We start from the raw sequence: 16384 nt of genomic DNA, 5'->3' as shown, positions 1-16384 counted from the left end.
TGTGGAAGGATTCAGTTGAAGACCAAACACGGTCCATGTTTCAGCCTCCAGATGGAGGCCTATCTCAGGGGTGTGGTTATTGGTCCACTAGGTGTCACTCCAGTGCTGGGAATCTGAACTTTAAAAATAAAACTTGTGACATATGTGGGACTCTAAAACATATGGAGGACTCATAAAGAAGCCAAAAGCTCAAAAACAGGGTATGCAAAGTTCAGATTCCCAGCACTGGAGTGTCACCTAGTGGACCAATAACCACATCCCCTTGGAGGGGGACTGGTGCAGCAATAATTTTGACTAAGGTAAGTCTTTGCTATATCTAATATAATAAAGAGCTAGCCGCGCATGCGCACTCCTATTTGCGTGTTCTGTGCGCTGTAGGTCTGTGGCCTAAGGAGTGCGCATGCGCGCTAATACGTCACCAGCCTATCGCCTCCACCAGCCTATCGCCTCCACAAGCCGGACCGCAGCCAGACGACGTTCTCCGTTTCTCCTGCCGCCGACGCCGATCTCCGTTTCTCCTTTGCCGCCCACCCCCTTCTTTTCCCGCGGGCCCGAATGGCGATTCAAGCAGCGTGTACATCAGTCTCCACACGCTGCTTCGGGCCCTTCTACTGCCCTGATTTGCTCTGCCGCGTCTCTGATGATGTCATCAGGGACGTGCCAGAGTAAATCAGGGCAGTAGAAGGGCCCGAAGCAGCGTGTGGAGACTGATGTAAGCGCTACTGGAATCACCACCTTTGTAGTCCGGCCCGCGGGAAGGGAAAGGGGGGGGTAGAGGAAACGCTAATGCTGCTGCACAGGGAACTGGTGGGGGGGAGGGAAATGGAGGGGAAGGGAATGCTGCTTTGGACGGACAGACAGACAGAGAGAGGAAGGGAAACACAAAGAAAATAAGAAATACACAGGGGCAGGTGCTCAGGGAACTGGTGTGGGGGGAGGGAAATGGAGGGGGATGGAATGCTGCTTTGGACAGACAGAGAGAGGAAGGGAAACACAAAGAAAATAAGAAAGACACAGGGGCAGGTGCACAGGGAACTGGTGTGGGGGGAGGGAAATGGAGGGGGATGGAATGCTGCTTTGGACAGACAGAGAGAGGAAGGGAAACACAAAGAAAATAAGAAAGACACAGGGGCAGGTGCACAGGGAACTGGTGTGGGGGGAGGGAAATGGAGGGGGATGGAATGCTGCTTTGGACAGACAGACAGAGGGAGGAAGGGAGACAGAAAGGAAAGAAGAAAGACACAGAGTCAGGGAGATACACAGAAAGACAGACAGGCAAAGGGGCCCAGGGACAGAGACAGACAGAAAGGACAGCGGGAGCCGCGTCAGGAGGGGTGCGGGATGCGGCAGTGGGAACTTTTCCAATGGGTGCAACTGAGCAGCTGTCGGGAACCTCTGATCAGGGGCAGAGCAAGGTAAGAGTATCATAGGGATAAGAAGGAGGAGGGAGGATAAAAAAGGAAGGGATGCCTACTGCTGGACAGGGGGAGAAGGAAAGAGATGCTGATGGACAGGGGAGGTGAAGAAAAAGGAACGGAGGACTAATGTTGGACAGAGGGAGAAGGAAAGAGGTGCTGCTGGACAGGGGGGAGGTAAAACAAAGGGAGAAGGGCTGCTGCTGCATAAGGAGAGCAGTGAAGGGGTGGTGGTGGACACAGTGGAGGTAAAAGGAAGGGAAAATGGACAGGGGGAACAGGCAAGGGGTGGTGATGGACAGCCAAGGAAAAAGAAAGGCAGAAAGAAAGAAAGCGGCTAAGGAGAGAGAGAGAAAAAAAGACAGACACACACACATATGTTCTAGCACCCGTTAATGTAACGGGCTTAAAGACTAGTATTTATATAATACTCATATGCCTGAAAAGATAAAATATATACACACACTTCATATATAAAGTACAAATTTAAGTTATAAACACTAAAAAAGCTATTAACCTTTTCCTATCATAATAAATTTTACGTTACACTGGTTCCAATCATAATTATTTTAGCAAAGTTTTGTATTATTCACCATTATCATTTACGGCTATTGTAAACATAATGTAAATATGTCATAAGTCTGTAAATTCAAATATTTTGTGTTCCTGGCTCTTTATTAGTCCATACAGACTGTTTATCCACTGTCTATGTCATTTTTGGAATGTCCCGTCATCCGAGACACACAATAGGAAAAGGTTAATAGTACACACCAAAGAAAAGGGGAACTTGTGAGGAGTGCTGCCACGCTGATCTAATTGATCTCATTGATCTACTTGATCGGGTGGTATTCTCAGGATCCCCGGTGTGCCAAAAGGAATGTATATTGTATTTTGGTAACCAACAGCGCTAAGATATTTCAGAATACAACCAGCTTAATGTATACCTTGGGGCTGATATTCAGACCATGGTAGGCAGCCTGGCTAAGTCTCGTGGTTAGTAGTGAGCCCAGATATTCAATGCTAGCCCATTTCCGGTGGTCAGCATTGAATATCCAGGGGGTTTTTGGCCAGCGTTAACCGGCTATGCCAATATTCAGCTCTGGTCATTTAAGTTAATAGCGGCCAAAGATAGGTCTGCTATTAACAGCCCAATCTGGCCACTAAGTTTGGCTGGTCTGCGCTCAATATTGGAGGTTATTGTGTGAAATAGCCGGCTAAGTTTTACCTTGTAACCATGAATATTCAGCAGAGATAACAGCTATCTTGTGCTGAATATTCACGGTTTTCCAGTTAAAGGTTATTTAACTGGTCAGCAGCTGTTTCTGAATGGTAAAATAGCCTTGAATTTCAGGGGGGGGGGGCGCTTCTAAATATTAAGGAGTCAATATTGAAAGTGATTTAACTGTGCAATTTTCCACTTTTCCTATTAATAACCAGGTTGCCCTTAGTAATATGAAAAAAAATAGTGCCTGAGCACTTACTAGCACCTATTTTGTAAGTGGTAAGGTCTCACATGCTAATCCTGCATTAATCAGCGCATGACAATATAGCTGCACTAAGGCCCAGATTCTGTAAATGGTGCCATTATCAGCGGCTACCTTAAAAGCAGCCGCCAATCGCACGTCAGTCATGTGACAGCGCTGTTTAGAGAATCATGCCTTCGGCTAAGGTAGGCACTAGAAATGTAGACCAGCGTTTTCAAGGCCTGCCTGTCCGGAGCCTACCTTGATATGAATGGCATTAGACGCCAGTAGGCACCTCTGGATGCATGATTCCAATGCTTTGTAATTTCTTTTAAGTTAGGGTTACCAGATTTTAGGGAACAAAAAATCTGGACCCATGGCTCAGTCCCCAGACCTGCCCTGTTCCACCTGAGGCTCGCCCCGTTCCACCCGAGTCATGCCCCATTCTGCCCCCCAGCCCTCTCATCTTGGTCGCTTGTCGGGAGAACATCTGTGCATACGCTGGTGTGATACGATGATATCGAACGCATGCGTGCATGCGCATGATGTCACCGCGTTGCATCCGCACATGAACAGATACCGTCCCAACATTGCTGCTAACTGGAAAGCTTTTCAAAGCCATCTGGACCCCCGGACATGTCTTTGAAAAGGAGGACATATCTGGGTAAATCTGGATGTCTGGTAACCATCTTAAGTCTTCTTTATACAGCGTTTTGAACTTAATTTAGGAGCCAGTAGGGCGCTGTTTAGAGAATATGGGCTTAAATGATTAGCACAAAAAATGCTCTCTTTGCCCCCAGACATGCTCCCTCTGTGGAAAAATAAAAAATATTAGCGTGTAGTTTGTGCATGCAGGTTAATGCTGCCTGATTCATGATTCGAATCGATTCACCAATTCATTTTGGGTGAATCGATTAGAATCGATTCAAAAACAAAAATAAATTGGCCTCCTGATTCCCTGTCTGACCCTCCCCCCTCGCCCCCTAAAGCAGGATCGGCAGCGCTGCCTCTTGCTGGACGGCCACTGCCGTTCCTCCTTTAAAGGCCGAGTGGGCAGGGTCAGTTGTGAAGTGCTGCAGTGTCCAGCTTCCCCCCTGGCCTCCCGCGCCTCCATTTACCTGATTCCAGCAGAGAGCAGCCTGCAGAGAGGATCGCTGGTACTTTAGCGATCATTGCAGGTTGCCATAGGTCTCAGGAGCTGTCTTCCCTCTGCCGCGATCCTGCCTCTTATATCAGAGGAGGGGCGTGATCGCGGCAGAGGGAAGACAGCTCCAAAGGCCTATGGCAACCTGCAATGATCGCTAAAGTACCGGTGATTCTCTCTGCAGGCTGCTCCCTGCTGGAATCAGGTAAATGGAGGCATGGGAGGTCAGGGAGGAACACACAGGCCTTTCGGGGGGGGGGGGGTAGTGCAGGCCTTCAGAGGTGGGGTGCAGGCCTTCAGGGGTGGTGGTACAGGCCTTGGGGGGGAGGAGTGCAGGCCTTCAGGGGGGGGACAGACCTTCAGGGGAGGATGCCCTGGTGTAGAAGTAAAAGGAGGGAGGGAAGGGGGTGGTTCAAAGAGACATGCATATGCCGGACTTTGGGGGGGGGGGAAGAAATAATGGGTCTAAAAACAGAGGAGAGGGAGAGAGATGGTGGACAATGGGATTTAGGGATGAAAGGAACAGAAAGGGAGAAATGGTGGACCCTGGGGTGGTGGAGAAGGAGGGAGAGATGCTGGATGAAAGGTTAGATGAGAAAAGGTGGATCTGTGGATGGAGATGAAAAAAAGGAAAGATGCCAGACTTCTAGGGCAGGGAAGGGAAATGGAAGGGAAGGACAGAGATAGAAGATTGATGGTTAGCACGGAGAAAGAAGGAGACCCTGGCAAGCAAGTTATCAGAAGACAACCAGAGCTTGGGACCAACAAGATTTGAATAATGACCAGACAACAAAAGGTAGAAAAAATAATTTTATTTTCTGTTTTGTGATTACAATAAGTCAGATTTGAAAAGTGTATCCTGCCAGAGCTGGTATTAGAGCGCAAACGTGAGCTAGGATTTAACAGAGAGAGGAAAAGTCTTTTTTGTTTATTTTGTTTACACCACAGCGCCAGTGTGGTTAGAAGAAGGCAAAGGGGGTGAAGAGGCTATAAAAGGGGTGAAGAGGCTATAAAATAAACCCACCAGGATGTTTTAAAAAATCACCCAATTGAGCAGGAAAATCGAATCGAAAAATCGAATCAATAGGCTGAATCGAATCAAATTTTTTTTTCCTGAATCAGGCAGCACTAATGCAATTACAAATTTACCAAAGGACACCTGAGCACATCCCATGGTAAGCCCTATTCAAGCAACTCTTACCACAGCTTAGTAAAAGAACTTCTAATACATTTAACAAATCCTCCACCATCTACTATGCTAGAAAAAATCCAAAAGTTTAAAAGAGATTTAAATATAGTAACATAAAGTAAACATAATAGTAAGATAATTCACAACATAGGCATTGCAATTTAAATATTAAAAACTATTTAATATACTGTGACTTTCAGAAAACACACACACACTAGCAGAAGGAGAAAACATCTGGAAGGCACAGCTGCAGAACATAAGCAGCCTGAGTCTTGATTCACTGTCAAAAACCACAAATGATTTGTCAGTTTGTCTAGATTAAACAGCATTTATCTTTATGAACCTGCTGATCTCTTCCACTTTGTCATATTCCTCCATATGGTCCAGATAATTGGAAGCCGGGCCCCGCACTTGTCTTCTTGGAAAATCTGGAAAGCAGAGACCACCTTCTTTCCTTGAATAGTAGAAGCAAAACTCATCAGCTGTGGTCTGTGGAAAACCTGAAAGAAATTTTCAGCAGAATCCTGTTATCACTCTGTGTGTTCTCAAGTCTGTGAGCAATATGTACCCCCCACCACTGCTCTAAATCCCAAACACACCTTTTCTGAAGTAAGATAATGTAGACATTAGATAGAGAAATGGCCCAATTTACCTGGCTTTACAGTTTATTAAAAATTTAATATTTGGCCTAGCCTGACAGGATTCAGGCAGTTTATACAAACATAAAATGGAATAAAAGAAAGGAACCCCATAAACATAAAAGGAGAGACCTAAATCATTCACACCAAGAGAAAACCTCCCACACACATTCCACCTCACATCATGTCAGTAATAAAATCAATATTGAGTCCAACTATATCTCCTTTTAAGTCCTAGATGCTTTCCAACTAATGCTTATCAATTTAGATTATATTATATCACCAATTTATACCTTTGTATATTTTGGGAAGGTATGAAGGCAGTTTTACGTGGTCATATTATTTCTATTGGAGTACATCGACGGCGAGAACGTGGGCGAAAACAGGAAGCTTTACGCCAACAATTGCATTATTTAGAACAAAAACATAAGCGGGATCTTTCTCCTACTTTGCTGAAGCGTCTAGATAAGGTGCGAAAAGATCTACAGGTGATGCAATTGGATGAATTATCAGACCAATTACAGTCGGTCCAACAAAAACATTTTGAATATGGTAATCGGGCGAGCCGTCAGTTGGCTTATAAGTTGAAGGCTCAAAAATTGAGGAATGTGATTACTAAGGTGACAGCCTCTGATGGTTCAGCCTGTTATACGCCGGAATCTATTGCAGGTGCTTTCCTTTCATTTTATCAACATCTTTATACTCCTGAACAGGATGTGTCTCAAGTTCATATTGATAATTATTTGGCTCAGACACAGCTTCCTGAATTGACATCTGAAGAAGCAGAGTGTTTGTCAGCCCCTATTTCGGAAACTGAAACTCAGTGGGCAATTTCCACTTTGGCTTATGGGAAAGCACCTGGGTTAGATGGCTTTACGAATAGATTCTATAAATGTTTTAGACATTTGCTTGTAGGCCCTCTTACTCGGGCCTTTAATAGTCTAGAAATGGGTATGGAGTTGCCTTTTTCATGGAGATTGGCGGGTATAACACTTATTTTGAAACCGGATCATATCGTCCAATTTCGTTGCTAGACACTGATTATAAAATCTTCACAAAAATTCTGGCTCGTAGGTTGCAATGTTATATGACTTATTTAGTACAGGATGACCAAGCGGGTTTTATTGCGGGGAGACAAACATTTGATAATATTCGTAGATTGATTCATTTGATTTGGTTTGTACAACGTGAAAAGATGCCAGCATTGCTTCTGAGTGTTGACGCTGAAAAGGCCTTTGATAGGGTGTCGTGGCCATTTTTGTTGAGCACTCTATCAGCTATGGGAATTAGAGGAAAGTTTTTTATGTGGATTCAGATTCTATATACTAAGCCTTTAGCAGCTCTCCGGATTAATGGGGGGTATACAGATTCATTTCAGTTAGCCAGAGGAACAAGACAAGGCTGTGCACTTTCGCCATTACTTTTTGCGCTGGTGATGGAGCCTTTCGCTTCTCATGTTCGAGCCCAGCAGTCTATTCATGGCATGGTTTGTAATGGACTTTCCACAAAGTTGTTGATGTTTGCTGATGATGTTATTTTTACTGTAACTGATCCTTGTGTTACTCTCCCGGGTATTATTGGTGAATTGTCTGCCTATGGCGCTGTATCCGGATTTCGGACCAACATGGATAAGTCTGAGATATTGAATTTGTCAGTACATCCAGGGGATTGTGCTTTTTTGAAGGCTAATTATTCTTTTAAATGGGCATCTAAATTTATACGTTATTTAGGGGTCAATGTGCCAACGCGGCTTTGCTCTTTGTTTGAAGTTAATTATCCAGCGATTTTGCAATCCCTTTGGGTTGATTTGGATAGATGGGAGAATGTTTCCTTATCTTGGTTTGGTCGCATACAAAGTGTAAAGATGATGGTTTTGCCGAAGCTACTTTATCTTTTTCAGGCTTTACCAATTCCTTTGTCTGCTGCTTTCTTTCGTGGGGTGGCAAGAAAAATTTTTAAATACATTTGGAAGAGTCGACCCCCACGGGTACCTAGGAATGTGTTGTATCAACTTCGCTCTCAGGGGGGTATGGCTGTACCCTGTTTGCGGCGTTACTATGAGGCAGCTCAATTGAAGTCTTTTTTGAGTTGGTGTAAGGATAGATCAAAAAGCTGGGTTCGAGGGGAAAAAATTTTGGGATCGGAAGAGCTTTGTCGGGTGATCCCTTGGTTAAAAGTGGAAGAGGCTCGACAAATGTTTAAGGGGGCTAACCCTTTTTTGCATCATACGTTTGTGATGTGGATTCGGCTGCGCAATAGGTTTTTCCCTTCTCGATTGTATTTTCGTAGTACCCCGTTGTGGGTTGCGTGGGGTTTTGCACCTGGAAGATCTGATTGTCGTTTTCGTGTTTGGGCTCAAATGGGTCTTATGGATTTGGGAGATTTTGTGGAAGATGGACGATTATTATCATTTTTGGAATTGAGGGAAGCTTATGATTTGCCGCCGACTGATCATTTTCGCTATCTTCAAGCAATAGATTTTATTAGTCGCAGGGCTTTTGATGATATTTGTTTGGAGGAAACCACCCTGGAGTGGGCGATTATGGGTAGTAGTGGTAAGGGGTGTATTACTAGATTCTATAAAGCTCTTATTCAACAACAGGCTCCCCCGGTAAAATATCTGTCTCTTTGGGAGGGACTTTTACGCCCAGTGCCGCCGATTATTAACTGGGAGCGGGTGTTTAGTCGCCTGCTTCGAGTTTCTATAGCCAGCTCTTTGGTGGAAAATGGATATAAGATGCTTTATCAATGGTACCTTACACCCCAGCGTCTTCATCTTATGTATCCTCAAGTATCTAATTTGTGTTGGAGACGCTGTGGTCATTTGGGTACCTTTCTTCACATCTGGTGGGATTGTCCGAAGGTAATCCCATATTGGGATATGGTTTTTGAATTGTTGTCTGATATTTTACATACCACGATTTCTCGAGCTATGGGTAGTGCTCTTTTACATCTACCTTTGGTTCCATTGTCTTCTAATACACATAAATTGGCTTGTTATATCTTTACTGCTGCTCGTCTTTTATTAGCGGCATATTGGAAACAGGCCTTTCCCCCAGGTCGACTTCATTTATTACGAAAAATAGATTTTATTTTTCGTATGTCTAAATTGACGGCATTGACAAAATCACGTCTTACGCCCTTCTTCAAGGTGTGGAATCCTTATATTAGGTGGTGTGAATGTCCTTCATGATCTGAGTGTTTAGCTACATTTTTGTAACCCTATGTGAAAGTTGATTTTGGGGTGGGTTGGGGGGGGTTTATTTTGACCTATGTGATTCTTTTTTGCATTGTACTGAAGATTATAGTACGACTTTATCTTTTCACTAATTTGGGGGAAAGGGGTTGGAGAGAATGTGTCATTGTAGATATCTGTTTGCTGAACCTCTGTGTTTTTGTTATGTATATTTGAAAACTTTATCAATAAACAAATTTATAAAAAAAAAAAAAAAAAAAATTTATACCTTTGTTATGTTATATTGTTACTTAATAATGGACTTATAACCCACCAACACCCTTATTCTCCCTTTTACTAAGCTGCAGTAGAGGTTTCTATGAGTATCAGAGCAGCGTTGGTGCATTTAGTGCCCTAGGCCGCGGTAGAAACCTCTACTGCGGCAAGGTGGGATACAAAAAGACCATACTGAAACATAACATCAGGAACTACAGAAACACATATTAAAAAGAACTAATTTTAAAAACAACAAATACGTCTTCAAAAATTTTCAAACGCAAATATAACTGTTGGAGGAGCAAATTTTAAGAGGAATGCCATTCCACAATTGCACAGCAAGATGCAGAAAAGAATGAGAGAAAAATTATTTGAAATCTCTCATGTAATTCCAAAAGTAAATGTTTACATCATCTTGTTTCCACTGAGGAACCTAACAGTTTAATCAATAAAAGTAAACTTTCAGAACACTGGCATCCTAAAACCTTAAAAATTATACAATCCACTTTAAAGATTGGAAGCCAGCGTCGGCTCTTCCTAAGTCACTTCCTAGGCACAGGTCCAGGAAGTAACATCAGAGGAAGAGCCGACGCTGGCGCGAGCAGCAAGTTGAGGCTGCTGCTCGTGCTGGGAACGTAAAAAGGTACGGGAGAAGGGAAGGGGTATGTGGTAGTAGAGGGAAGGGAAGGAGTGGGGGGTGGAGAGGAGGAAAGATGCCAGTGCCCCCACTATGATAGCACCCAGGGCGGACTGCCCCGCCCCCCTTACTACACCACTGTTCTTCATGCCACCCTCTAATCTCTATGAATCTAAAAGATGTACTAAGCCAAATCGACACGTTAAACAAGTGATAAATCACCTGGATTGGACGGTATACAGCCCAGGGTACTAAAAGAACTCAGACATGAAATTGCTGACCTGCTGTTAGCGATCTGTAACCTACCACTAAAATCATCTGTAATACCTGAAGATTGGAAGGTGGCCAATGTTACCCCGATTTTTAAAAAGGGTTCCAGGGGAGATCCGGAAAATTACAGAATGGTAAGCCTGACTTCAGTTCTGGGCAAAATGGTGGAAACAATTATTAAAAAATTAAATTGTGGAACACATAGACAAACATGATTTAATGAGACAGAATCAGTATGGGTTCAGCTGAGTGAGATCTTGTCTCACCAATTTGCTTAACTTCTTTGAAGGTATGAATAAACATGTGGATAAAGGTGGGCCAGTTGATGTAGTGTATTTAGATTTTCAGAAATGTAGCAACATTCCACGCTACCGATCCAGGGCAAGCAGTGGCTTTCCCCATGTCTTTCTCAATATCTGACTATAGACTTTTCCTCCAGGAAATTGTCCAAACCCTTCTTAAAAACAGCTACGCTATCCGTTCTTACACAACCTCTGGCAACGCGTTCCAGAACTTAATGATTCTCTGAGTGAAAAAATATTTCCTCCTATTGGTTTTGGCCAGGTACTAGTGACCTGAATTGGCTACCGTGAGAATGGGCTACTGGGTTTGATGGACCCAGTAAGGCTATTTTTTATGTTCTTATGTAATCAATCCATCCACCAAAAATACATTAACCCCCCAGATTCTATAAATGATGTGCAAATTTATGTTCGCAAAATTCCGCACCATCCCGAGATGCATGCATAATTAAACTGTCTGCTTCACTTTCTCTCCCAGAGCCATGATGTCACATTTGATATGTTTGGTGGGGTACCTAGCAGTATCATTTTTGCCAACATGGATAAACATAGGCTTGATAAGTCTCAGCGAGTTCTCCATAATATCTCAGATCTTAGTGCTTGGCAGACAACACCTCCCCAGGATATCATGTCTAGTCAGCAGATGGATGCCTCTATAATGCTCAGAAGGGAATCACTAACCACCTGACCAGTGGTATCACACCACTATTTTTCACTTCCTAGTAGTCATTTATGTAGCAACTTTGGGGATTTTGAGCCATTCAATCCAATGTGACCCTGTTTCACAATCCTATATCATTCCAGCAGAGTAAAAAGAACAGATTGGTTAAGAACTGGGCTGATGGACCTGATAATTCTTGGTACCAGAAAGCACGCTTTCACTACTTTGGAAACCTGATCCTTGAAGGAGAGCTGTGAGTTGAAAACAGCCAAAAATCTTTAAAGGAAGTGCATCCAGTCCTAGGGATGCCATGATGTAAAGAATATAAATATCCTATGAAAATTTGGTGGGATGCATTTAAGGTGACTGTATATGGTGTCATTAATTACATCGCTGGAAAAGTAAATGAACAGAAAACAGATTTTTCACTTAAAGCATGAAATTAAGAGTCTTGAAAATATTTACTTGGTCGAAGGTTTCCGCTTTACCATTTTCAAACTGCAGAAGTGATAAGGTAGTATCGAGTAGAACGCATTGGGATCTGTTGTTTAGGAAGTATGTGAACCAGAGTAGTTCGTACTCGGATGCCAAGCTCCGTGAGTCAAGTGAGGAGGAGAGGATGATCAATGGTGTCAAAGGATGTGCTGAGGTCTAGTAGTACCAATAGAACATTGCTTCCCTTGTCCATGAGTTTCCAGCAGTCATTGATGATATCAAGGAAGACAGTTTCAGTGCTATGAAATTTCCAGAATCCTAACTGGAAAGTGGATAGGGCTTTTTTGATGTCAATGGAGTGTAGTTGGTTGAGTACCATTTTTTCCAGGATTTTTGAAATGAAAGGTAGATTGGAGACAGGCCTAAAGTTGCGAGGTGTGTCTGGGTCAAGTGTGGGTTTCTTCAAGAGTGGTCTAATGATTGCTGATTTCCAGCTTGTAGGTACTTAACCTATTTGTAGTGAGGTATTGATAAGCGGAAGGATTGAGCATACAAAAGCATCTTTCACCTCAACTAGGAGGTGTGATGGGCAGGGATCTAGGATGGAGCTGAAGGGAATCAACAATCTTGGTAAGGTCATTGAGTGAGACATTTTTAAAGTGGGTTAGTTATTCAGTTTTGCGGGTTTGAGTGTTCTGTTTGGACAGAGGGGTACTAGTGTTGGCTGTGTGACAGTGTCCAGTGGGAACGTGTGGAAGGACATAATCAAAAAACGTCTAAGTCCCCTTTTGGCCTATGATCCTATGTGCCCAAAGTAGGCAGCAGGAAAATGTTCATTCTCAAAAAAAAGTCCAATGTGGTTCGGGAATGTCAGTATCTCTTCTGCCGCAACCGTTATTGGGGCAGGGGGATGGGCTGCTTGTGCTGATCAGCTCAGCAGACCTATCTGGAACTTAAACCTGTTTTGACTTGATCTAAAAACGTATAAGTTCCGTCTAGGCAACCTGTCAAACTTTTCAATTATGGCTGCCGGACGATTAAGTCTAGGTCAGCCCACATTCCACCCACCTCCCGCCCTACCCACTCCTCCAAAACCGCCCCTTTTCACTCTGGGCACACAGAGACAGGGAAAAGGCCTAAGCTGGTTTTAGATACATCTAAAACCCTGTTTGATTATCGGTATTTGGACAACCTGTCTTTTTGATAGTCCAAGTGCTGATTTAGGCAGGTTTTTAGACTTTTAAAAAAAATTATGTACCTCATATTGTCTATTTTTTTCAGTGACGAAGTCGGAGAGTGATTCACTGTTGAGGCTGGTGTTCAGGTGTTGTCTCCTTGTGGTGCTGAGAATATCTTTTTGGTTAATGAAAAGAAGTTCTTTGATCTGGTCCTCCAAAACCCAATTAATGCTAGATTCTTTAGCCCCCAGTTACTCTCAGACCACATCTTCCTCTTCCTCCAAAACATAAAAGCCATGGTACAATCATGAGCTATTTTTATTCAACTTCAATTACATTCCTCTGAACGGCTGTGAAGAAAAAAACGTCTTCCAGACTGAGAAAATACAAAGAACTATCATCTTCTAGACTGAAAAAATACAAAGAACTAGCCACTTTCTACAAAAAATCGCTACATGCAGCAAAGAAAAAATTCTATGCTAAACGTATTGCAATTACAAAAAACTAATTCGCCCTAAACTCTATTGTCCGCTCCCTTTCCCCATATGCTAGAAGAAATACTACAAGTCAAGATCAACCCTCCGCTCAAGCTCTGCCTCAGCGCCTCAACTGCCTCTCCGCTGCAGGGATCTTGGTTGGGATGGTGTGGGAGATGAACTCCGCCTCCCGACATCCCTAGCAGCGCTAAACTTAAAAAAACCTTCTCTTCAGAGCAGCTCCACTACCAACGGGAGCTGCCCCAGCACTCAACTGCCTCTCCGCTGCAGGGATCTTGGTCGGGACAGTGTGGGAGACGAACTCCGCCTCCCGACATCCCTAGCAGTGCTAAACTTTAAAAAATCCTTCTCTTCAGAGCAGCTCCACTACCAACGGGAGCTGCTCCAGTGCAACTGCTTCTCCACTGCAGGGATCTTGGTTGGGACGGTGTGGGAGACGAACTCCGCCTCCCAACAACCCTAGCAGCGCTAAACTGAATGAGCGAAACCGCGAGCCTGGAAGGAGCTGTGCCCGACTTTGGTTCTCCTTATTCTAACCTGCATTCGCACTACGGGACAACCTATGGTGCACTTAACTTTTAAACTGCTGCCACTGAATCTGATTTAGTGCCACCTGATTTACTGCTAATTTAACTATTAATTTAACTGTTAATTTAACTGCTATTGAATCCAATTTAGTGCTATCTGATTTACTGCTAATTTAACTATTAATTTAACTGATAATTTAACTGCTGACATTGAATCTGATCTAGTGCTATCTGATTCACTGCTAATTAATTAACATAGAAATTGGGAGTAACAGAAACACCAAATAGCCACTAGGACAAGGAGTCATTTTAATCTGCAAGCATGAATTTCCTACTGATTTTACTATTCTATTTAATATACGATAACATTAAGGATGTTAAGTCACTCTATCCACAACTACACTCAGCCCATTATCCTGACCTGCCCATCAGGCTTATAATTAACCAACAGGAAGACAGAGCAAACCATATTAATGTAATCTCGAGCAACGGAAGACATCAACGTACCCTATTAAAAAAAAAAAAAAAAAGGATAAAGGAAATAAAACCTATCAGAACCACTACATTTACCAAACCTATCACATCCACTTCCATTCCCTGTGCATATCTTAACACCAGATCTGTCAGGAATAAATCATTTTTAATTAAAGATTGGATCATCAGCATGCAAATAGCCTGTCTTTTCCTAACGGAAACGTGGCTATTGTCAGAAGATGACCCAATAATAAATGATCTCATACCAGATAATTTTAAAATTCACATTCTAAATCGTGACGGAAAAAGAGGGGGAGGATTAGCAATTGTTTCTAAGGAAGGATTTGTAGTAGAACTATTGGATTCCAAAATGACCAATCATTTAGAAATATTAGCCTGTAAAATTAGCAATAAGGAAATAGAAGATTCCCTTTCTTGTATATTATTCTATGTTCCGCCAAAAAGCTGGTCAAAAGCTAAAAAGGACTTTTGCGAATTTGTTCTACATAACTCAATCACTTCATCTCATAATTTAATTGCAGGAGACATAAACCTACATTTAGATGAAGTGGACAATCCAGAAGCGAAAGACTTTAAAAACTTTCTATCTCTACTTAATTACAATCTCCCTTTACCCACAGAAACACATGAAAAAGGCCATCATTTAGATGTGGTAGCGATGTCCACAAAGGAGATCTTAGACCCTTCCATCTCTCTTTCGGACGGTACTTGGTATCACGATATCTGGTCTGACCATTTCACTTATTATTTCAATCTAACCTGGACTCAGCTAAAATCTAAGACTCATCACGGACAAAAAGAGAACATCTTACATTACCTTACAAGGGGCCATATCAATCCAGAGGAATATTGGTCACAATATGATCCACAGGCAAAGATAGAAGAAGGAGTTGATTTCTATGATCACTGGATGAAAACTAGCACATCCATTTTAGATAAAATTACCCCTAAACGAAATAGTAAAAACTGCTCAAATAAATACAACAAATGGTTTGACATCGAACTCCTAACAATGAAACAATCAGTAAGATGATTAGAAAGAATCTGGAAAAAAACGGGAAAACTGTCAGACCGAAACAGCTGGAGATCCAACATAAAACTCTACAAACAACAAATAAAAGAAAAACGTAAAACATTTTACTCATCCAAAATTAACTCATCTAATACTAGCTCAAAAGGATCTAATACAAAAGAACTGTTTAACATAGTTACAAATTTATTTGACACCACATGCTACACTCAACCCATGCATAATATCAAGCTACCCTCAGCAAATAATCTAGCACAACATTTCGATTCAAACATTAAAAACCTAAGAAATAACTACTAGACAATTGTTGCATGCAAACATCAATCAACTGATATACATGGAAATGAAATACCAGCGGACATGATTTGGAGTTCCTTCCACAATTTAGAATGGAATACCTACATCAAGTTATATAACAAGTATTCTAAATCATACTGTATCCTGGACTTATATCCCCCAGAAATTATGAAAGCAGCGCCATTAGACTTTAAACTATCACTGATGAATTATTTAACCAATAACCTAATCAATGTAAAATTCCTCACTAATAATGGTCATATCATAATAACCCTAATTCCAAAAAATCGTAAAGAATCATCAATATCAGTAACCAACTATAGACCAGTAGCATCCATTCCATTCATTATAAAAATCATGGAAGGATTGGTACACACCCAACTGATGGAATATCTCGACCAGTTCTCTCTTTTGCATGAAACTCAATCTGGTTTTAGACCTCTGTTTAGCACTGAAACAGTAATTGCGGATATCCTTGATAATTTGCGCTACTTGTTTAGTAAGGGCCTCAACGCCCTGATCATGCAATTTGACATGAGCTCTGCCTCTGACTTGGTGGACCAGGGGAAACTGTTACAATGCCTAGATGCAATTGGAATCAGAGGAGAGGTATTAAACTGGTTTTGAGGTTTCCTTATATCCCGCACCTACCAAGTCCGTTTTAATTACGATCTCTCTGATACATGGAGCAATTCATCTGGCATGCCACAGGGGTCACCATTATCCCCTTGCTCTTCAATGTTTACATGTCCTCA

General features: G+C 42.4%; 1 protein-coding gene across 6 annotated transcripts in view; it reads right to left on the bottom strand.

Annotated features, from left to right (window-relative positions):
* HHIP (hedgehog interacting protein) overlaps nt 1–16384 on the bottom strand; it is a 385274-nt gene that overhangs the window by 275478 nt on the left and 93412 nt on the right. For all 6 annotated transcript variants that reach the window (XR_004539039.1, XR_004539033.1, XM_033940011.1 and 3 more), the window contains exon 3: nt 5555–5711. Coding sequence is in view for 4 of the 6 variants with exons in the window: in XM_033940011.1 (XP_033795902.1) it covers nt 5555–5711 (157 nt within the window). In the remaining 2 variants the exon portion in view is untranslated. The remainder of the gene's footprint in view (nt 1–5554; nt 5712–16384) is intronic.

This window comes from Geotrypetes seraphini, chromosome 1, assembly GCF_902459505.1.
Source record: "Geotrypetes seraphini chromosome 1, aGeoSer1.1, whole genome shotgun sequence".
In the NCBI taxonomy this organism is placed as follows: Eukaryota; Metazoa; Chordata; class Amphibia; order Gymnophiona; family Dermophiidae; genus Geotrypetes; species Geotrypetes seraphini.
This window is presented reverse-complemented; position numbering and strand designations above follow the sequence as displayed.